Source organism: Saccopteryx leptura, chromosome 5, assembly GCF_036850995.1.
Source record: "Saccopteryx leptura isolate mSacLep1 chromosome 5, mSacLep1_pri_phased_curated, whole genome shotgun sequence".
Lineage (NCBI taxonomy): Eukaryota > Metazoa > Chordata > Mammalia > Chiroptera > Emballonuridae > Saccopteryx > Saccopteryx leptura.
The window spans coordinates 111,109,760-111,134,499 of NC_089507.1; the positions used below are offsets into that span (position 1 = coordinate 111,109,760).

General features: G+C 41.8%; 1 protein-coding gene across 3 annotated transcripts in view; it reads left to right on the top strand.

Annotated features, from left to right (window-relative positions):
• The window catches only part of CCNY (cyclin Y), a 229,533-nt gene that overhangs the window by 198,351 nt on the left and 6,442 nt on the right, over nt 1-24,740 (top strand). For all 3 annotated transcript variants that reach the window (XR_010751634.1, XM_066386070.1, XM_066386069.1), the window contains one exon: nt 4,020-4,186. Coding sequence is in view for 2 of the 3 variants with exons in the window: in XM_066386070.1 (XP_066242167.1) it covers nt 4,020-4,186 (167 nt within the window). In the remaining variant the exon portion in view is untranslated. The remainder of the gene's footprint in view (nt 1-4,019; nt 4,187-24,740) is intronic.

Below are 24,740 nucleotides of genomic sequence, written 5' to 3' on the forward strand. Positions count from 1 at the left end.
TCCAACTGAGAAATCAATCTGAAACTGGCTACGAGAAGAAGAAACCCTACTGAAAACGCCACAGCAGAAGAAGACCATGAGAGGCAAGTCAGCAAAATGGCCTGATTTAGAGAGGGAATTGAAGATACGGACTGAAGAGCAGAGGGCAGTTGGAATTCCTATGTCCAAAAAGAGGATTCAGCATGAGGCAAGAATTGCTGATGAAAAAGAAGTTACTACTTTTAAAGGGGGACAGAGTTGGTGCTTCAGATTCATGAAACGGGATGGACTAAGCATGTGTACATGCACGAGATTTGCCCAAAAGATGCCTGAAAGCTGTGAGCAGAAGGTCCTTGAATTTCATCATTTTGTCATTCAATGTCAGAAGACACATCAGTTTGAGTTGGGACAGATTGCAAATATGGACAAAGTCCCCCTTCAATTTGATGTCCCATGTAACAGAACTGTTGACAAGAAGGGGGTGAAAACTGTAACTATGAAGACAAGTGGACATGAAAAGAGCCATTGTACAGTTGTTCTAGCTCCCTGGTTGGCATACTGCAGCTTGCAAGCCATATGCGGCTCTTTCACAAAATACCACGTGTGGGCGCTACCTTGATAAGGATTGTACCTACCTATATAGTTTAAGTTTAAAAAATTTGGCTCTCAAAAGAAATTTCAACCGTACTATTGATATTTGGCTCTGTTGACTAATGAGTTTTCCAACTACTGTTGTGCCTATGGAACCAAGCTGCCCTCTATGCTGATTTTCAAATGCAAAACAATGCCAAAAGAAGACATTCCTCAAGGAGTGATTGTCCATGTTCATGACAAGGGTTGGATGGGTCAGGGTGGGATGAAGATCTGGTTTGAGAAAGTTTGGAGAAGGAGACTAGGTGGGCTCTTACATAAACCTGCCCTATTGGTGCTTGATCAGTTCAGGGCACATGTAACAAAAAAACAAAGAAGATTGATTGCTGCAGAGCAAAAAACAAAACTTGCCGTCATACCTGGAGACTTGACATCCCAGCTTCAACCACTGATGTCAGCATTAACAAACCCTTCACAGCTGCCATGAGAGACAAATGAAACCAATGGATGACGTCTTCTGGGGCCAATTTGACACCAGCAGGAAGAGGGAAGAAACCAACTATAGGAGAAGTTTCTACCTGGGTGAAAAGATCCTGGGATAATATCAAGATTGAGATTGTTATCAAGTCATTTAAGAAGTGTGGCATTTCAAATGCCATAGATAGAACTAAGGACAAGGCAATAGATGAAGACAGTGATTCGTCATCAGACACAGATGAGGACAAAAGCTAATGGATGGGAGTCTTGACAATAATGAGGAATTGTATGAATTTTATGATGAATAAAACTTGACTCAATAACTTTATGTAATACATTTTGTTTTTCAAATCTTAGACCCCAAAATTAACATACGTCTTACACATGAGGTAATAGGTACAAATACGGTACCTATTGGAACTTTTTATAAATGCCACATCTACTAGCATAACAACGGCCTTTTCCAGGTTTGGGACTGCTCTGTGTGCCTTATTCCTTTAGTCAGCCCTGATGCAATATACAACATGACGTGCCTGTTGGTTTTTTAAACATTAAATATGATCCTTAATATAATCTAATATATAACCTTAATATACTCTTATCAATATATAGCAGCTCAGGTGTAATGTAAGTAGTAAGGAAATCAAGTAGCCACCTTTTTCACCAAGCCAGTGAGACTGTTTGAGGAGCTTGGAGTGATGAGCAGCACTCACGTATGTAAAGAATAGTCTTGGGGGTATGGGTGAGGATCATTGCACAGCCTCCTTCTCTTACTATAAAGATATGGAGGCTTAGTTAATTTCAGTCTTATTGTGCTGTTCTTAGTACAGTTATGCTCCACTTTCTGACTCTCTTTGTGGAGAAAGTCAAGTGGTCATTGGCCTTTGACTAAAAAGATTTAATCTGGGTCCCTAGGACAGTGTCCAGCTGAAACTTCACTTGGCCTGGCCTGTATCTCTACCTGAAGAATTAGAATTTTTACACAAATGAAAATCATGACCATAAACATTAGCTCACTCTTTCTGCTCATTTAATATAATGCCATTTCCAAAAATTGAAAAGATTGCTGAGCTCTGTTTAGTGAACTGTTGGTTCACTGATGGCTGTCACAGTGCAGGGGGAGGGAGTTGGGAGCTCCCGCATGGGTCCATGGTAATTAATGTCTTTCTGGCAAGCTCCCTAAAAGTGTGCCCCTCCCTAGAACCCTGGCGATGGAACAGGTGTAGATTCGTTCCCTTTTTTAACTTTTCATGTCCTATTTATGAGTACTGAGAGTCTTTAGCTGAAAATATCTATTATAAATAATTTATTTTTACAATAATTAAATAATAGAAAATAATCTATACATTAGTGTAATTAACACTTTGCTTTCTGCACATGCCTTTTTAGAAGCTGCATATTTTAAGACTTTACTGACAGTATAAAGTAAGAATCATTTTAACGCTGTCATCTGTGTTAGAAAGCAAAGTTTTTTTAAGTGTGGGTGATTACATTCGTTGGTGTGGTTTTTCTTTTTGTTTTTGTTTTTTTTTTTGTAATTTTCTGAAGCTGGAAACGGGGAGAGACAGTCAGACAGACTCCCGCATGCGCCCGACCGGGATCCACCCGGCACGCCCACCAGGGGCGACGCTCTCCCCACCAGGGGGCGATGCTCTGCCCCTCCGGGGCGTAGCTCTGTTGCGACCAGAGCCACTCTAGCACCTGGGGGAGAAGCCAAGGAGCCATCCCCAGTGCCCGGGCCATCTTTGCTTCAGTGGAGCCTCGGCTGTGGGAGGGGAAGAGAGAGACAGAGAGGAAGGAGAGGGGGAGGGGTGGAGAAGCAGATGGGCGCTTCTCCTGTGTGCCCTGGCCGGGAATTGAACCTGGGACTTCTGCACGCTAGGCCGATGCTCTACCACTGAGCCAACCAGCCAGGGCTCGTTTGTGTTTTTTGATGTAGTAGTTCCACTTTGTAAATGATAAACTATAGAAAAATAACTTTATGGTTTAGATTAGACAAGTACAAAACATACTAATAAACAGTTTTTTACCAACAGAAATTTTAAAAGACTTACTTTGTTACCCAGCGCAGGTGGTGAAGTATGTAGGTGTTTCTGATGTCTGTCCTCAAACTAAATAGTGCCAGTTATAAAATTAATTTTATATGGTTTTTTAATCTTCAGCTGAAATTGTTTCATTTAAAAACAGGTTTATCAAACCAAAACCACAAGAGATGCTACTTCATACTGAAATAAGCCAAACACAAAAGGGAAAATACTGTGTGATTTCATCTCTGTGAGGCACCTACAGTTGTCACATTCATGGAGACAGAGTAGAATGGTGGTTCCCAGGGGCTCAGGGCTGGGGGGATGTGGCATTGTACAAAGGGTTCCAGTTGGGGAGGTGACAAGGTCTGAAGGTGGAGATGGACATGATGGGTCACAGCAATAGGAATTGCCTTACTGCTACAGAACCTTCCACTCAGAAATGGCTAGTGATAAACTTTACATTAGGCATAGTTTACCACAATAATAAAAATAGTTTTAGCAATCCTGCTTATAAATACAAATACTTCAAAATAAAAAGTTTAATTAAAAAATCTGAAGATAGAAAAAAAGTAGGTTTATTCTTTTCACATTCTTTGTTCTGCTTATGGGAACATTGGTTGTTTATTGAATTTGTCTCACTTCCATGTTGAGTGAGAAATTCACCTGTGGCTCCTGGCATTTGTGCCCACCTCGGAGCCCTTTAAGATTCATCTGCGTCCACACTGCCCTCTTACGAGTGTGCAAATTGTGCTTCAGACTCTTTGAGCCGTTTGACTTTTTAAAAATAAGTATGCTCAGATAACAGATCCTTGTGTGAAGGCTGGTGGAATGGAATTAAACAACTTTTGACTTTATGATGCAAATGTGGGAGAGAAAACAGCTCTGGTTGCCTATCTCCAGTTGCTTAGCTCCAGTTACCTAGCTGCTGTGTTTCCTGTGTCCCAGGTCTACCTTGAGAGACTCCTGACATATGCAGAGATCGACATCTGTCCAGCCAACTGGAAGCGCATTGTTCTCGGGGCAATCCTGCTGGCCTCCAAGGTGTGGGATGACCAGGCTGTGTGGAACGTGGACTACTGCCAGATCCTGAAGGACATCACGGTGGAGGACATGTGAGTGTGTGTCAGCGCTGTTGGGGGGTGGAGAGTGTTCCTTCCGAATGCTTCTTGTGGTGCAGACAGATGAATTTGGCCCAGGGTCTGTTGGGAGCTGATGTATAAGGAGGGCAGGGCTGTGGAATATTATATGCAAAAACCTGTATTTCTTTTCCTTGTGGATTGTGAATAGGTACAGTTTTGTGAGACTGGCTTACTGAAACTGCTGCAGGTAACCTCCTCGCCTTCATTAGGGAGATGGGGAACAGTGTCTTGCAGTGTGTGGGGGGTGTCCCAGCTGTGCTGCACCACACAGGACGCGCAGTTGTGGGAAAAGCTGAAGAGCTAACAGTATGTTTCTTTCTGATTTCAAAGAGAAAATTTTCACTACTTTGTCATTTGTGTAAGTTCAGTTGCTTAAGACCAGCAGTCTGTCCCTGAGGCCTGTCATGTATGTCATTGTTAAGGTGGCATGTTCCCCCCCATCTGGGCCAAGTGCCCACAGCTCAGTAGAGGTGTCATAAACCCTGGGGGGGGCAGCAAGGGTTCCCCCTACGGCTCTCAGGACAGCCTTACGATTTCTCACCTGGTTCAGTCTCAGATTTAGGGGAGGACTGTTAGCGGGGACCTGCATGTCTAGTCCCTGAGGTCTCAAGTCTGAGAATGCAGGAAGCAGAAACAGAGCCTCTTGGGAGGAAGTAGCGGTTTTGGAAAACAGGATGAACTGCTTACGTGATCATGGTTGCTCATGGTTTATGGGCACTTTCGATACTGTTCATGCTGAAGTTGTTCTCGTGCTGTTAACAGGCTTTCTTTCTTTCTTTTTTTTTAAGTGAGAGGACAGAAATAGTGAGACAGACTCCCACATGCACCCTGACTGGGATCCACTTGGCAACCCCTATCTGGGGTCAGTTCTTGAATCAGCAGTGAAGCGTACTTGTTTGTGTTTTCAGGTCTTCTGTTGCCAAGCTGATTCCTGCTGCTGACCTACAAAACTCCTCCCTCTGTCTGTCATCCTCTGCTATAAAAGCTAAGAAAAGTATGAAGGTGTTCTTGATAATAAAAATGAAATTCTTGATTATATTTCAAAATGAAAACAGCTATGAAAGTAATTGTCACTCAGATCATAAAGGAGAAGGCCATTAGGGTGCACAGTGTCAGAGATAACTGACTTGACTTTACTGGGGTTATTCTCATCAACTCCCTGGTACCTGTGACCCTGAAGTGCACGGCTCAGGGGTCACTCCAGGTCATCTCCTCTTGTATCTCCTAAAGTCAGGGTAGCTCAAAACCTTCTCATCCTTTATGTCCTAGCTGGGAAATGAGACACAGGTGCAAATAACCACAACAGAGCATCAGAGCAGAGCACACTGGGGGAGATTTCTTCTGTGAATTCACCAGTGTCATCAAAGCTGAATTTCGTGTAGACTTAGGGTCCCTGGAGAATCCTTCTATTTATGTTTATAAGTTGCAGTCAGTACTCATGCCTTGTCCAGTTCATGGGCATCTCAATTTCACCCTCTCCACAACCTGTGTTGTTTCCACTTTATAGATCTGGGTACTGAGGCCTAGAGAGGTCACATCATGCTCCAATAAAACAAGCAGGCAGGAAGTTTACCCCCAGCTTAATTTATCTGTTGTCATTTTGTATTGGTTTCAGGTGTCCAGCATAATGGTTAGACAACCATATACTTTTTCAGAGTGTTCCCTGGTATTTCCAGTACCCACCTGATATCATACCATCATCACAACATTATTGATCATATTCCCTGTGCTGTACTTTACATCCTTGGGACTGTTCTGTAACTACCAAGTCTGTACTTCTCAGTCCCTTCATCTTGATCACACACCTCCCAACACCCTCCCCTCTGGCCACCACCAGTCTGTTCTCTGTGTCTATGAGTCTGTTTCTGTTTTGTTTGTTTGTTTAGTTTCCACATACAAGTGAAATCATATAGTACTTGTCTTTCTCTGACTGACTATTTCACTGAGCATAATACTCTAGGTCTTTCTGGGCTGTTGCAAATGATAAGATTTCTTTCTTTTTTATGGCCACATAGTCTTTCATTATATATACAGGGTGGGGCAAAAGTAGGTTTACAGTTGTTCTTATAGAAAATGATACAGTAATAAATAATACAAGAATAAGCTCTGTTTTGTTTCCTCACAAGTGTAAAACTACTTTTGCCCACCCTATGTACCACAGCTCTTTTTACCCAGTGGTCTGCGATGGACATGTGGGCTGCTTCCACAGCCTGGCTTTGCAGATAGCGCTGCAGTGAATGTGGGGTGCAGGTGTGCTCTCCAGTCAGTGTTCTGAATTTCTTCAGGTAAATTCTCAGAAGTGGAATTGTATCCCCAGCTTTCTGAACCCCAGTGACTGACTACTGGATGGTGATGAGAGGAAACAATAGAAACGACATATACCTATCCAAAGGCTCTTCATGGAGATGCTTCAACTAAATGCCTGAGATAGTCATTTTTAAATTGTTCCTCTTAAATAAAAAGATGGGAGGGTAAAAATAATGACTGTTTTGGAATTCTAGATACTTAGGTCCCAAGTTAGGAGAAGTCATACATTTACCAAAAAGATTTATAATAGCAATAGTAATATAGTAATCATCCTCGTCTTGATAATAATGGCATCTGTCCTTTACCTAACAGTCCCCAGCCCCAAAGTAGCAATTCTTATGTGGTGATTCATTTCTCATATCTACCCATGAGCTACCCACTTACCTGTGTTTTCAGATTCTACAGTTTTAGTTACTGTGGTCAGCCAAGGTCTGAAAATATTAAATGGAACTTTCATAGGTAAACAACTTTTAAACAGTGTACCATTCTAAGTAGAGTCGTGAAATCTTGGGTCTTCTCCCACCTGGGACGTGAATTATCCCTCTGTCCAGTGTTCAGGTGTTCCCTGCCCATCAGTCATTTTTTGTCTTGTCAGAGAGAGACCGCAGTCACATAACTTTCATTATAGTATAGTGTTAAAATTGTACTATTTTATATTGGTTACAGTAGTTCCCCTTACTGACAGGGTGTGTGTTCCAAGACCCCCAGTGGATGTCTGAAACTACAGCTAGTACCAAATCCTACAAATACTACGTTTTTTCCTATACTATACATACTTGCCTATGATAAAGTTTAAATTATAAATTAGGCACAGTTGCAGATTAACAACTAATTATTATTGTTCCCATTTTCCACATGAAAGTGAAGCCCTGAGAAGTTAAGTACGATGCCATGTCACTTAGCTAGTCACAAAGCCAGGAATTGTTTTGGAGGGCATTGGTGACCGTGCTCCCACCATCACACCAGCCACCATGCAGCCTAGCTATCCCTGCAGCATTCCATGCAAGCTCCTGTGCTGTGGCCGATAGGGGAGGAGCTAGCCAGGACAAGCCTTCACTTTTTAACAGTCAGATTGCAAATAGTTTTTCTGAAGAAACTCGAGAGTAATGCCATTTTCCATCCCCACATCTAGGCTGGGGGACAGACTCCGCTCAAGGGACCTGGGCTAGTGACTTCCTGGGCTCCTCCCCTTTCCTGGCAGACCCCTGGAGACAGGAAGCTTTGATTCAGGCCAAGTGCTCCAGGGACTGAATTCTTTCCTTTTCAGTTTGTTAATTTTATTGTTTATTTTGAGAGCCACCATGATCCATTTATCATGTGGTGTTTGATCTGTTCTGATAATATGTTAACATACTGTAAGAGCTTGTATATTATAAGAAAAACTGATCGATCATTTGCATATGTGCAAATTTGGGGAGGGATACGCAGATTTTCTCCCTGCCATAGGCTACAAGGAAGCAGGAAGATTCCTGAATTGTTGGCCAGAGCATGGTTTATACCACACGCCTACAGCTCTTGACTCAGCAGTCATGAAAGCACAGGTCCTCACATTCTGGCTGCCCATGTCTAGAAGAGTTTTGGACAGTTTTATGTCATTTCATTTTTAATTTCACATCTAAAATTGCTCATCACAAGTTTCAATAATTGCAAAAGTTATTTGCAGTGCATTTTATCAAATTGCCGTATTTTTTAAGGTGTCTGGTGGAGACTGAATTCCATAGTGATATGACATCATTATCCATTTTTCTTTTCTTTTTTTGTGTATTTTTCCAAAGTGAGAAGTGGGGGTGGGGGGAGGAGGGGAGGCAGACGGACAGACTCCCACATGCGCCCAACCAGGATCCACTTGGCATGCCCACCAGGGGATGATGCTGGGCCCCTTTGGGGAGTTGCTCTGCTGCAACTTGGAGCTAGCTGTTCTAGTGCCTGAGGCAGAGGCCATGGAGCCGTCCTCAGAGCTGGGCCAAATTTTGCTCCAATAGAGCCTTATCTGCCGGAGGGGAAGAGAGAGAGAGAGAAAGGAGAGGGGTAAGGGTGGAGAAGCAGATGAGCACTTCTCCTGTGTGCTCTAGTCGGGAATTGAATCCCAGACTTCCACATGCCAGGCCGATGCTCTAGGGCTGAGCCAACCGGCCAGGGCATTTTTTTTCCCCATTTTTCTTAAAGTTGAAATTTTTTATTACTCTTTTCTCCTTGAACTCATCATTTCCTTTCTGGTTTCCTCTTACACAGGTTTATTTTTCAAAGTTCTGTATAACAAAAATGTACACATAAGTTAAAATGGAATGTTATTTTCTGGATTCTAAGATTCTAACTTATTAAAAACATCTTAGTTATTAATATGCAATTGATCAATCCAGTATAAATATAAATTTTTATATAAATAAGTATAAAAGCTAAAATCTTATGGGAAATATATATATATTTTTTCCATTGGATTGAGAGAGAAAGAGAAGAACAGAGAGAGGTGAAGGGAGGGAGAAAGAGAGAAGCAGCTTGCTGTTTCACTTAGGTGTTCCATTTAGTTGTGTGCTCTTTGATTGCTTTTTGTACGTGCCCTGAACGGGGATCCAACCCATGAACTTAACATGCCAGGAAATAGATTTATTAATGAAATGAGTAGAGTTGCTTTTTTCTTTATTAGTTTATATTTTTGTGTATTACTTTTACTTAACTGGAAAACTGAAACCAAGGTCAACATCAGTTTTATTTACATTTTTCTTTTTTTAACTTGAGAGCCGACAGAATATGTATAAGTACGTACATGAATTTCCAAGGTTTATTGTAGTATTGTCACTCAAGTGAATCTTAAAATGCTTTTAGAATTATATGTTAAAATCACATAGTCACCTGTCAGTAAAAGTTGTTTAAATGAGTCTATCAACTCCTTCAGTTTGTTAACAGCAGAAATTGAAAACCACTTAAGTTATTAACCTGTCATTAGAGTTACTCACTTTTTCAACACCAAATATTGAAATAAATTCCTTTACTTGTCTTCTCAGAGATTCTTCCCCTGGGATGAAGAACTTGGTAGGGTGGGTGACAGGCCGTCCTTTCCCTCCCGGACTGAGAGGAGAGTGACGGGGAAAGAGAGCCTGTACCACGCTGGTCTGTGCTGGGGAAAGTCAGTTTCTGTTTTGTTTTTGTTTGTTTGTTTTGAGAGAGAGAGAGAGAGAGAAGCATCAACTCATTGCTCCACTTAATTTTGCATTGATTCTTTTTTAAAAAAAGTTTTTATTACTGATTTTAGAGAGAGAAAGAGGGAGAGTAACATCGATCTGTTCCTGTGTGTGCCCTGCCTGGGGATTGAACCAGCAACCTGTACACTTCCAAACTTCCAGATAGTGCTCTAACCAACTGAGCCAGGGCTGCATTGATTGCTTCTCATATGTGCCTTGATTGGGGATCAAATTGGTGACTTCAGCCTCAAGCTGACAATTTTGTCCTTAAGCCAGGGACCTCGGGATCAAGCTGGCAACCCCAAGCTCAAGCTGGCAACCTCAGACTTTAAACCAGCAGCCTTGGTATTCTGGGTCCAACATTCTATCCACTGAGCCACCACCTGTCAGGCTTGGGCAAATCAGTTTCAAGAGAAAAATGAAAGCCAAAGATTTAGAATTTATTCCCTAGTGCTGTTGTGTCCAAGGCTTACGTGGGCAAATCTATGTGCTGGATGGGAAAGCACATTCCATGTGAAGACAGTGCCCACTGCACCCTATTACAGATGCCCAGTGTTCTGTACACAGCTTGCTCCCTCACAATTCACACGTGCACGGCCAGGCCGCCAGTGTCTCAGCTGGGACTGCATTTGGAGATAAGATCTTTAATTTTTTTTTAATTCATTTAAATTATTTTATTCGGACGTCACGGAAATGGCGCCGTGAGCAGCGCGTCCGACAGATCTCCCCAAAATCTCAACAAATTTATCAACTAGAAACAGAAAAATTTATCCTCGGAGTATTCCGGAGTTCCACACACACACTGAAAGCAAAAGGACTGTTGCCAAGGAGGGAGTACACCTGTGGTGAGTCAACCCACACGTGCAGCTGCCCGCCCACACTCGGGGACGGCAGCCTGGGCACTGGCGGCCGCCACTGCATGCCCTGAGAAACCGCGCCCCCCACCCCCACCCCGTGCCGCGGTCCGACCACTGGCGTGACGAGAAACCGCGCGCGCACCCCGTGCCCTGGTCCCCGGCCACTGGCGTGCAGAGAAACCCCGTGCCGCGGTCCCCGGCCACTGGCGTGCTGAGAAACCGCGCGCGCGCCCCGTGCCACGGTCCCCAGCCACTGGCGTACCGAGAAACCGCGCGCGCAGGAGGGGCGCCAAGGCTGTCTTTCCTAGTCAGGAGATTCTCTCCGTGAGCGGGGCACCTCACCCAGCCAGTCAAGCTAACAATCAAGCGTTGGGGGGAGGGGCGCGCAGGCAGCCTGAAATACTTTCTGGAGCACAGCTGTGGATCCAATCACTGAAATTAGCTTAACCCACGAAATCTACGCACCCACGAGGCTCTAATTGATAAGATCTCTCCCAGTTCAGCGATCCAAGACAAGAGGAGTGATATTTTTCAGTGCTTTTCGCTAAAGGGGCGGGGGCAACTTCTGATTGACAGAGCCTACATATTCAGGGATATACCTAACAAGAGGGACTTGGCAGATATTAAGATCCATAAAGCAAACAGCGACTAGTGCTTCTTCTTCCCAGCCAAAACAGGCTACCAAGTGTGGAAATCCTGGGTTGAGTGGTCCAACTGAATGATAGGCGCTGAACAGTCACCTTGACAACAATTGACTCCCAGCCCCACCTGATTATGCTGGAGGCTCTGACTGCCAGAACCTTACCCAGAGCCTTGCGCTGAGTGAGGATAGAGTGGGGATTTCCCAGCTCTTTGAGCCTCTTACTCCCCAGACAGAAGCAGTGGCAGCCTCATAGCTGGATCACCAGGCTGCTAATTCAGGAAGGGGAGACTAGGAAAGAGACTCCAGGAAAGCAAACTCTCTCATTGTTGGACTCTGCAAACGCCAACAAGCCTTGACTACCAGTGAGACTAAAGCCAATTATATGACATTGCCATAGAATCCCATCAACTGCAAATTCCTACCTAAGAGTGACACGGGCAGAACCTGGGGTACAGAGTCACCGACCAGGAAGAGGGAGAGAAAAGAAAAAAGGAAGAAGTTAACCTCTCAAAATCAAGAAAAATCCACAGACTTTATAACTTGTTCCACTAATTCTTTGTTGTTGTTGTTTCTTCTATCTTATTGCCTTTATTATTATTTCTATTTCTTCCACCTCGGTCCTTTTACTCTCTGCCCATCTTATGCTACCCTTTTCTTGAACTACACTACCCATGAGTGTTACATTTTATTTCTTTTCTTCATCCTAACTCTCCTTTAGGGTTACACTCCAAAACCCTTAACTCTCACTCTCTCCCCTTTTGTTTTTTTTTTCCTTTCCTTTTTTTCTTCCTTCGTTTCTCTCTTACTCTTATTTTTTCCTTTCTATTCATTTCTTCTTTTCTCCTTTTACTTTTCCTCCCATTTAAGCCTCAATCATGAACAAATTATTTAATTTGGGACTCAAGTTTTTGTGGGGGTTTTTTTGTTGTTCTTTTTTTTCTTCTTCTGCTTTTCTTCTTGGTTTTCCTTTATTTGTTTGTTTTTGTGGCATTTTGGGCACTTTTTACATTGCTTTTTAACTCACTAGCATTCCTCCCAACCCAAAGTCTCCATTGAATTTAGTCTTCGCTCCACTTAATACAACAGATTTTTACTTATTATTTTTATTTTTATTTTTTTCTTCTTTATTGTTTTTTTCTCTCCTTTTTTTCTGTTTCCCTCTCATCCCTCTCATTATATCTCTTAGTCGACCATCACTTACAAGCAAATCATTTTATGCTTGTCTAAGATTTTCTCCCTTTTTTTTTTTTGTATTTAGTAGGTCCCTACTCCCTTTTTTACCCTTGAACTCTTCACCCCAAATCAGGCCCTCCATTATAGGCAGTTTTTGTTCCATTTAGCATAATATAATTCACAGGTCATCACGATATTTCCCTAAGGAGGTGAGAGGAGGGGAAGAGAAGAAAGAAAAAAGGGGGGAAATAATAAATTATTACTTTTTTTTTGTGGAGTGTTTTCCTTTTTTCTTGTTTTTTTTTTTTCTTTTCCTTTTTATTTTTTATTAATTCTAATTAACACTATCATCAAGACCACCTTCAGATGCCAATAAGAAAAAGGAAATCGAACATTATGGATACAAAAGACAGAGAGGTAACACAAATAGATGTGGAAAAATCTATGGAGAAAAGATTAAACATATTGGAAGCCTTGGAGCCAAATGACAGAGAATTTAAAATAGAAATCTTAAAAATACTCAGAGATATACAAGAAAACACAAAAAGGCAATTTAGGGAAATCAGAAAACAACTCAACGATCACAAAGAATATATTACCAAGGAAATTGAAACTATAAAAACAAATCAAACAGAAATGAAAAACTCAATTCAAGAGCTGAAAAACGAGGTAACAAGCTTAGCTAATAGAACAGCCCAGATAGAAGACAGGATCAGTGAAATAGAAGACAAGAAACTTGAGGCACAACAGAGAGAAGAAGAAAGAGACTCAAAAATAATAAAAAACGAGAAAGCCCTACAGGAATTGTCTGACTCCATCAGAAAGAATAACATAAGAATAATAGGTATATCAGAGGGAGAAGAGAAAGGAAATGGAATGGAGAATATACTCAAACAAATAATAGATGAGAACTTCCCAAGCCTGTGGAAAGAATTAAAGCCTCAAATTCAAGAAGCAAACAGAACACCGAGTTTTCTTAACCACAACAAACCCACTCCAAGGCACATCATAATGAAGATGACACAAACCAATGACAAAGAAAAAATTCTCAAGGCAGCCAGGGAAAAGAAGAATACAACATATAAAGGAAGGCCTATTAGATTATCATCAGATTTCTCAGCAGAAACTCTACAAGCTAGAAGAGAGTGGACCCCAATATTTAAAGCCCTGAAAGAGAGGAACTTTCAGCCAAAAATACTATACCCATCAAAGCTATCCTTCAAGTACGAAGGAGATATAAAAATATTCACAAATACAGAAAAGATGAGAGAATTTATCATCAGAAAGCCCCCACTCCAGGAAATACTAAAGGGGGTTTTCCAACCAGATTCAAAGAACAAAAGAAAACATAACCACAAGTAACAGCTCCACCAAGAAAACAATAAAACCAAACTTAAACTGTGACAACAAAAGAAAAAAAAAGGGGAGAAAGGATGAAGATTAACAGTAGCAAAGGACGATGAAGCGCAGAAATACTCACAAGAAAGGGTACTACAATGAATATGGTAGGTACCCTTTGCATTACTTAATGGTAACCACCCTTGAAAAAACCACCACAAAAACACTTGACTTAAAAAAGGTAGCAACAGAGGAAAGAAGTATGTAATACAAACAAAAAAAAACAAATGATAGAAAACAAAAGAGAAGAATCAAACAAGATACAAAACTAACAGAAAGCAATTTATAAAATAGCAATAGGGAACCCACAAGTGTCAATAATTACACTAAATGTAAATGGATTAAACTTACCAATAAAAAGACACAGAGTAGCAGAGTGGATTAAAAAAGAAAATCCAACTATATGCTGCCTACAAGAAACTCATCTAAGCAACAAGGATAAAAACAAATTCAAAGTGAAAGGCTGGAAAACAATACTCCAAGCAAACAACACCCAAAAAAAAGCAGGTGTAGCAATACTCATATCTAATAATGCTGACTACAAGAAAGAAAAAGTACTCAGAGACAAAAATGGTCATTTCATAATGATTAAGGGGACGCTGAATCAAGAAGACATAACAATCCTTAATATATATGCACCAAACCAAGGAGCACCAAAATATATAAGACAGCTACTTATTGACCTTAAAACAAAAACTGACAAAAATACAATCATACTTGGAGACCTCAATACACCGCTGACGGCTCTAGATCGGTCATCCAAACAGAGAATCAATAAAGATATAGTGGCCTTCAATAAAATACTAGAACAACTGGATATGATAGACATCTACAGGACACTTCATCCCAAAGCGACAGAGTATACATTTTCCTCTAGTGTACATGGAACATTCTCAAGAATTGACCATATGTTGGGCCACAAAGACAATATCAGCAAATTTAAAAAAATTGAAATTGTGCCAAGCATATTCTCTGATCATAAAGCCTTGAAACTAGAATTCAACTGTAAAAAAGAGGGGGGAAAACCCACAAAATTGTGGAAACTAAACAATATACTTCTAAAAAATGAATGGGTCAAAGAAGAAATAAGCGCAGAGATCAAAAGATATATACAGACAAATGAAAATGAAAACACGACATATCAGAATCTCTGGGATGCAGCAAAAGCAGTAATAAGAGGAAAGTTCATATCACTTCAGGCCTATATGAACAAACAAGAGAGAGCCGAAGTAAACCACTTAACTTCACACCTTAAGGAACTAGAAAAAGAAGAACAAAGACAACCCAAATCCAGCCGAAGAAAGGAGATAATAAAAATCAGAGCAGAAATAAACGAAATAGAGAACAGAAAAACTATAGAAAAAATCAATAAAACAAGGAGCTGGTTCTTTGAAAAGATCAACAAAATCGACAAACCCTTGGCAAGACTCACCAAGGAAAAAAGACACAGGACTCAAATAAAATCCAAAATGAAAGAGGAGAGGTCACCACAGACATCATAGATATACAAAGAATTATTGTAGAATACTATGAAAAACTATATGCCTCCAAATACAACAATCTAGAAGAAATGGATAAATTCCTAGAACAATACAACCTTCCTAAACTGAGTCATGAAGAAGCAGAAAGCCTAAACAGACCAATCAGCAGGGAGGAAATAGAAAAAACTATTAAAAACCTCCCCAAAAATAAAAGTCCAGGCCCAGACGGTTATACTAGTGAATTCTATCAAACATTCAAAGAAGACTTGGTTCCTATTCTACTCAAAGTCTTCCAAAAAATTGAAGAAGAAGCAATACTTCCAAACACATTTTATGAGGCCAACATAACCCTCATACCAAAACCTGGCAAGGATAGCACAAAGAAAGAAAACTACAGACCAATATCTCTAATGAATACCAGATGCTAAAATACTAAACAAAATACTGGCAAATCGAATACAACAACATATTAAAAAAATAATACATCATGATCAAGTGGGATTCATCCCAGAATCTCAAGGATGGTTCAACATACGTAAAACAGTTAACGTAATACACCATATCAACAAAACAAAGAACAAAAACCACATGATCTTATCAATAGATGCAGAAAAGGCTTTCAATAAAATACAACACAATTTTATGTTTAAGACTCTCAACAAAATGGGTATAGAAGGAAAATATCTCAACATAATAAAGGCCATATATGATAAACCATCAGCCAACATCATATTAAATGGCGTAAAACTGAGAACTTTCCACCTTAAATCAGGAACACGATAGGGGTGTCCACTCTCTCCACTCTTATTTAACGTGGTGCTAGAAGTTCTGGCCAGAGCAATCAGACAAGACAAAGAAATAAAAGGCATCCATATCGGAAAAGAAGAAGTAAAGGTATCACTTTTTGCTGATGATATGATCCTATACATCGAAAACCCAAAGGACTCCACAAAAAGATAACTAGAAACAATAAACCAATACATTAAGGTTGCAGGATACAAAATTAACATACAGAAGTCCATAGCCTTTCTATATGCCAACAATGAAATACTAGAAAACGAACTCAAAAAAATAATCCCCTTCACGATTGCAACAAAAAAAATAAAATACCTAGGAATAAACATAACAAAGAATGTAAAGGACCTATATAAAGAAAACTACAAGGCATTGCTAAGAGAAATAGAAAAAGACACAATGAGATGGAAAAATATTCCTTGTTCTTGGATAGGAAGAATAAATATAGTTAAAATGGCCATATTACCCAAAGTAATAGATAAATTTAATGCAATTCCCATCAAAATTCCTATGACATTTTTTAAAGAAATGGAACAAAAAATCATCAGATTTATATGGAACTATAAAAAACCCCGAATAGCCAAAGCAATCCTAAGGAAAAAGAATGAAGGTGGGGGCATTACAATACCTGACTTTAAACTATATTATAGGGCCACAATAATCAAAACTGCATGGTATTGGCAGAAAAATAGACACTCAGACCAATGGAACAGAATAGAAAGCCCAGAAATAAAACCACATATATATGGTCAAATAATCTTTGATAAAGGGGCCAACAACACAAAATGGAGAAAAGAAAGCCTCTTCAACAAATGGTGTTGGGAAAACTGGAAAGCCACATGCAAAAGAATGAAACTCGACTACAGCCTGTCCCCGTGTACTAAAATTAATTCAAAATGGATCAAAGACCTAAATATAAGATCTGAAACAATAAAGTACATAGAGGAAGACATAGGTACTAAACTCATGGATCTGGGTTTTAAAGAACATTTTATGAACTTGACTCCAAAGGCAAGAGAAGTGAAGGCAAAGATAAATGAATGGGACTACATCAGAATAAAAAGTTTTTGCTCAGCGAGAGAAACTGATATCAAAATAAACAGACAGCCAACTAAATGGGAACTGATATTCTCAAACAACAGCTCAGATAAGGGCCTAATATCCAAAATTTACAAAGAACTCATAAAACTCAACAACAAACAAACAAACAATCCAATAAAAAAATGGGAAGAGGACATGAACAGACACTTCTCCCAGGAAGAAATACAAATGGCCAACAGATATATGAAAAGATGCTCAGCTTCATTAGTTATTAGAGAAATGCAAATCAAAAGTACAATGAGATACCACCTCACCCCTGTTAGATTAGCTATTATCAACAAGACAGGTAATAGCAAATGTTGGAGAGGCTGTGGAGAAAAAGGAACCCTCATACACTGTTGGTGGGAATGTAAAGTAGTACAACCACTATGGAGGAAAGTATGGTGGTTCCTCAAAAAACTGCAAATAGAACTACCTTATGACTCAGCAATCCCTCTACTGGGTATATACCCCAAAACCTCAGAATCATTGATACGTAAAGACACATGTAGCCCCATGTTCATAGCAGCACTGTTCACAGTGGCCAAGACATGGAAACAACCAAAAAGCCCTTCAATAGAAGATTGGATAAAGAAGATGTGGCACATATACACTATGGAATACTACTCAGCCATAAGAAATGATGACATTAGAACATTTATAGCAAAATGGTGGGATCTTGATAACATTATACAGAGTGAAATAAGTAAATCAGAAAAAAACAAGAACTACATGATTCCATACATTGGTGGAACAAAAACGAGACTAAGAGACATGGACAAGAGTGTGGTGGTTACCAGGGGTGTGGGGAGCGAGGACGCAGGAGGGAGGGAAGGAGAGATTTAGGGGGAGGGGGAGGGGCACAGAGAAAACTAGATAGTGGGTGACGGAGGACAATCTGACTCTGGGCGAGGGGTATGCAACATAATTTAATGACAAGATAACCTAGACATGTTTTCTTTGAATATATGTACCCTGAATTATTAATGTCATCCCATTAACATTAATAAAAATTTATTAAAAGAAAAAAAATTTTATTCATTCATTTTAGAGAAGAGAGAGAGAGACACACACACACACAGAGAGAGAGAGAAGGGGGGAGGAACAGGAAGCATCAACTTCCATATGCGCCTTGACCAAACAAGTACAGGGTTTTGAACCTGCGACCTCAGTGTTCCAGGTCGATGCTTTATCCACTGCGCCACCACAGGTCAGGCCTGGAGATAAAGTCTTTAAAGAAGGTGATTAAGTTAAGTGGTGTCTTTAGGATGGGCTTTAATCCCATATGACCGGAGTCAGGTAACATAGGCACAGTGACAGCATATGAGAGGCAGAGAAGACGGCCTTCTGCAAGCTGAGGAGAAGGGCCTCAGAAGAAACTAAACCTGTTAGCACCTTGGTCTTGGAGTATGAGCTGTGAAAGAATACATTTCTGTTGTTTTGGCCTCCTCTTCTGTGGCATTTTATCTTGGCAGATGCGGGGCACACGTAGATTTTGGTGCTGGGAAGTGGAACACCACTGTAGTAAATCCTTACGATGTGGAAGCAGTCCTGGAATGCAGTAATGGGTGACGAGTTTTGAGGCTCGTGTTAGAAAAACCTAGATTGACTTAAGGAGATTGTTAGAGGTATGGTATTAAAGGCAGTTCTGGTGAGGACTCTGCAAGAAAAGTGGGGAGCTGTTGAGGAGATGTCTATAATCTTAGTTTACACAAGGAGAATATCGCTGGGAACCTGAGTGTTCCAGGTGCTTCTGAAACGAGATCTTGGACAGCTTAAAGAGCATGCTGCTGGGCACAGAGGAAAGCGATCCTGTTGCAAAGTGGCAAAGAACATGGCCACATTGAGTTTCAGTGTTTTGTGGAACGTAGAACATTTATTAAATAATTTTTTTAATTACACTTGATATACATTATTAGTTTTAGATATACAACATAGTGATTAGACATTTACATAACTTATGGAATGATCACCCTAATAAGTAGTACCTGCCTGACACCATACATGGTTATTACAATATCATTGACTGTATTATGTATGCTGTACTTTATTACATCCTTGTGACTGTTTTTTTGTTTTGTTTTGTTTTTTGTTTTTTTTTTGTATTTTTCCGAAGCTGGAAACGGGGAGAGACAGTCAGACAGACTCCCGCATGCGCCCGACCGGGATCCACCCGGCATGCCCACCAGGGGGCGGCGCTCTGCCCACCAGGGGGCGATGCTCTGCCCCTCCGGGGCGTCGCTCTGTTGCGACCAGAGCCACTCTAGCGCCTGGGGCAGAGGCCAAGGAGCCATCCCCAGCGCCCGGGCCATCTTTGCTCCAATGGAGCCTCGCTGCGGGAGGGGAAGAGAGAGAGAGAGAGGAAGGAGAGGGGGAGGGGTGGAGAAGCAGATGGGCGCTTCTCCTGTGTGCCCTGGCCGGGAATCGAACCCGGGACCCCTTGCACACCGGGCCAACGCTCTACCACTGAACCAACCAGCCAGGGCCGTGACTGTTTTTATAACTGGCAATTTGTGTATCTGAATCCCTTCACCTTTTTCACCCAACCCCTCAACCCTCCCACCTTAAAACCATAAATTTGTTTTATGTATCTATGACTTTTTCAGTTTGTTCATTTTTTAAATTTCACATATAGGTGAAGTCATACAGTATTAATTCTTCTCTGACTTATTTCACTTAGAATAAAGACCTAGGTCCATCTATAGCAAATGGGAGGATATCTTTTTTTTATAGCTGAGTGATTTTCCTTCATATAAATGTACCACATCTTTATCCATTCGTCTGTTGGTGGGCACTTAGCTATTGTGAGTAATGCTTCAGTGAACATATGGATGCATATATATTTTTTAATAAGTATTTTGGGTTTCTCTGGATAAATACACAGAAGTGGAATTGCTAGGTCTTTCTTTTTCTTTTTATGGACTTTGTTTTGAAGTTTACTTTGTCTGATACACATTGCTACTCCATCTTTTTAAAAATTTCTATTTGCAATAAAATACCTTTTCCATCTCTTTACCTTCAGTCTGTGTGTCTATTTCAATCTGAATTGTGTCTTGTAGGCAGCATATGTAAGGGTCTTGTTTTTGTATCTATTCAGCCACCTTATGTCTTTTGATTGAAGCATTTAACCCATTAACATTTAAGAAGTAGGTATGTAGTTACTGCCATTTCAGTATTTATGTTTTTGACCTTTTTCTTAAAGAAGTCCCTTAACATTTCCTATAATACTGATTTTGTGGTAATGAACTCCTTTACTTTTTCTTGTCTGGGAAGTTCTTTGTGTCTCCTTGAATTTTAAATGATAGTCCTGGTTGAGTAGAGTAATCTTGGTTATAGTTTTTGCTTTTCATTACTTTGAGTATTTTGTGCCATTCCCTTCTGACCTGAAATGTTTCTGTTGAGAAATCAGCCGACAGTCTTACAGGAGCTCCCTTGTAAGTAACTACTTTTCTCTTGTGGCTTTTAGGATTCTCTGTTCGTCTTTAACCTTTGGCATGTCAATTATGATGTGTCTTGGTGTGGGCCTCTTTGGGTTCATCTTGTTTGGGACTCTCTGTGCTTCCTGATTTGTATGTCTGTTTCCACTACCAGGATAGGAAAGATTTCAGTCATTATTTCTTCAAATATATTCCTAATCTCTTGTTCTCTTTCTTCTCCTTCTGGAACCCCTGTGATATGAATGTCATTACACTTGATGGTGCTCCTTATTCTTTTTAATTCTTTTTTCATTTTGCTGCTCTGATTGTTTCTGCTGCTTTCTCTTCCAAATTACTGACTTAATCCTCTGTTTCATCTAATCAGCTGTTGATTTCTGCTAGTGTAGTCTTCATTTCAGTTGTTAGTCTTTTTTTTGACTGATTCTTTTTTATGGTTTCTTATGTCCTTTTTTATGCTTATTGTCTCTTTGTTGAAGTTCTCACTGAGCTCCCCTAAGTTCTTTGAACATTTTTTTTTTTTTTTTACAGAGACAGAGAGTCAGAGAGAGGGATAGATAGGGACAGACAGACAGGAACGGAGAGAGATGAGAAGCATCAATCATCAGTTTTTCATTGCAACACCTTAGTTGTTCATTGATTGCTTTCTCATATGTGCCTTGAGCAGACTGAGTAACCCCTTGCTCGAGCCAGCAACCTTGGGTCCAAGCTGGTGTTTTGTTGTTTTTTTTTGTATTTTTCTGAAGCTGGAAATGGGGAGAGACAGTCAGACAGACTCCCTCATGCGCCCAACCGGGATCCACCCAGCATGCCCACCAGGGGCGACGCTCTGTTGCGACCAGAGCCACTCTAGCGCCTGGGGCAGAGGCCAAGGAGCCATCCCCAGCGCCTGGGCCATCTTTGCTCCAATGGAGCCTCACTGCTGGAGGGGAAGAGAGAGACAGGGAGGAAGGAGAGGGGGAGGGGTGGAGAAGCAGATGGGCGCCTCTCCTGTGTGCCCTGGCCGGGAATCGAACCCGGGACTTCCGCACGCCAGGCCGATGCTCTACCACTGAGCCAACCGGCCAGGGCTGCTGGTGAGCTTTTTGCTCAAGCCAGATGAGCCTTTGCTCAAGCTGGCGACCTCGGGGTCTCGAACCTGGGTCCTTCCACATCCCAGTCCGACGCTCTATCCACTGCACCCCACCACCTGGTCAGGCCGTTGAACATCTTTGTAACCACTGTTTTGAACTCTGTGTTAGATAGATTGCTTGTCTTCATTTCATTTAGTTCTTTTTTAGGTGTTTTCTCCTGTTCTTGTATTTGGGGCATTTTTGTTTGTCCCCATTTTAGCTGCTTCTCTGTTTGTTTCTGTGTATAGGGTAGATTTCTATGTGTCCACTCTTGCTAGGGTGGCATGTAATAGGTGTCCTGTGAGACCCAGTGGGGTAGACTCCTTGATTACTTGAGCACAGGGCTCCAGGAATGTCCCTTGTGTGGGTTATGTGGGCCCTTCTGTTATAATTGAGTCTTGATTGCTGCTGGCCTGTTTGTGTGTGGGGTCTACCCTCAGGCTGGCTGACTGAGAATATAGCCACAGTGTCTGAGCCGCTGTGCAGATGCTGATCACACAAAGCAGGATGCACCTCAGCAGGGCCTGGTGCCTGCCAAGATCTCCTTTTGGATATGCCATTTGTGGAGCTAATTGAGTTATGATTTGATGCAGACTGAAGCTGGCCACCAGGTATGTTGGTTCTAGGTCTCTTTGAAGGGATTCTGTGCAGATCCATGTCAGATGGTACCTGTCTGTGTCCATCCCTGGGCTACCTGTTTGGAGATACAAGTGATCTACAGTTTGGGGCTGCCACTGCTAGGCCAGGGTTGATGTGGGAGGGACCAAGCTGAGTTCCATGGCCTGCTTCCACCAGCACTGAGTCCAGGGGCAGGTCAGCAGAAGGCCCAAGGGACCCCAAGATTCGCCTCCACTTCTCAGCTGTCCACTAAACACAGTCATGGAAAGAATCTGTGGTATGAGTTGTGTGAAGTAGAGTCACCAGTTAGGGCTCAGTAGCATTTACCAGGCAGATAGAGATTCAAATTAGTCAGCAGTGCTGGGTCTGAGGCCACCCAGCAAAAATCTAGTGTACACCCAGGCTAGCTGACACATGCCCAGGGCCTTGGGAACCTTTGTGGTGGGACAGGGTGTCGGAAAGTCTCAGGGTGAGGCCAGCAGAGTGCCTCAGGCTCAAACAGATAAAGATTTGGACATGTGGAGGGAGAGTTCTGCAGTGGAATTGTTGGGGAATAAAACAATAATGTTTTTTTATTATTGGGGAATGTGGGAAACATAGCCCTGGCAAGGTTCAAGCAAGCTCAGCAAGGTGGGACTCCCCCACCCCAGGACCCCTCTAAGAAAGTCTATACTGCAGGCCTTGGCTGGCCAAAGCCAGCTGACTCCTCCATAGGGCTCAAGCTCAGCAGGGCAGGGCCGGACCACAAGCATTTGGGTGGGTGGGGCTATTGCATTGCCTCAGGCTGATGCCATATGGAGGGGAATCGTGACCCAGGAAAGACGGCATTCATAGGCTATGTGAGAGAGGGACTCAGCACAGGGATCGTGGTGGCTGTGCCTTCCTTCAGCCCTCTCCTTAAAGCCACACAGTGCAGTCTCTCCTTTTTACTCTGAGCCACAGCCTAGGGTGAGTGGCTATGAATGAAATTCTGTGCACTGGCTCTTTCAGAGGGCACCTGGCAAGGCCCTTGCTGGGTGGCTAGGTGGCTGGGTGGCTCAGTTGGTTAGAGCATTCTCCTGATATGCCAAGGTTGCAGATTTGATCCTCAGTCAGGGCACACACAGAATCAATGAATGAATGCATAAATAAGTGGAACAACAAATCAGCATTTCTCTCATACACACAAAGATTAATAAAAAATTTCAGAAAGAAAATATGAGAAAAGAGTACCCCTACGTCCCTAGCAGATTCCTGCCTTTCCCTGGTAGACAGTGTGAGCACTTCTTCCCTGTTCTGGTTGGTGGTCAGGGCTGGGGAGCCCAGCACAGATGAGACCCATGTCACTCCTCAGGGGGGACCTCTGAAGCTGAGCTGTACTTGTCAGTTCTCAGCTGCCATCATGGGAAAGGGGCTAGCCTTTTTCTGTCTCCGCCCTTCCTCCCAGTTGTGATATGGGTTCTTCTGTAAATTTTTGGTTATAAAACTTCTCTTCAGCTAAGTTTTCAGTTGATAATTCAAGATGATTGCTCTATAATTTAATTGTAATTCCAATTTGGTCCTGGGAAGAGGACCTACTCTACCACCATCTTGGATCCATCAACATTATTGTTTTATTAAAATCTTACCTGGTTCCAGTATTTTACAGATCTCTTATCAAATCTCATTTAAATGAGGCATGAATAAATGTCATTTAGAGTAAAAATCATACCAAATAAAGTAATTAAAATTTCATAGAAGTATGAAATCTAGCATAATATATTTATATGTTTTGAGCTTGTTAACTCTTTTATTAGGCTGCTTGAAAACTGTGCACGTTGTACTGTTTTTCCATTAAAAGACCTGAGTGTGACTTCTTGGTCTTTCCACCTGGACCATTCAGGTTTTTAGCAACAACCTGCTGAAGTTTCTTAATTCTGATTTTCCCAGTAGCCTCTCGAAAGCCACCCACCCTTGTTGTCCTCCCCACTTCTTCAGTGCTCCTGTCTCCTGTTGTCACAACAGCATGAGATTGGGACACAATTGTCCTCAGTCTCTGGTGGCCATTTGGGGTGGCTTGCCAGCAGCAGACTGGGACTTGCAGGCACAGCATGCAGACAGGATGACACCACTTTGGTCTGAGGCATGAAAAGCTTGACTCTGCTCAGGAGAGGGCAAAGGTTGGACCAGGAAGGTAAGGCCTGGCCCTGGGGACAGGCTTGTCAGCCTTCAGCTCCACCTGCAGGAGACGATCTCTGCTCCTGTGGGTGTGGGTGGTTTCAGGGGCCTCCGTGCTGGCTGGACTCAATCAGCTCTCATGTATCTGGCCCCCTGAGGCCCCCCTGGGCCTGCCTGGGCAGAGAACGGTGGTACGTGCACTAATGGTGATTGCTGAGCAGAAGCTCCATGTCAGGTACTGTGCTAGTGGTGGGCATATGAGGTCAGATGTTATGGTTTCTGGGTCTGTGGAGACAAGGAGGGGAAATTGAATT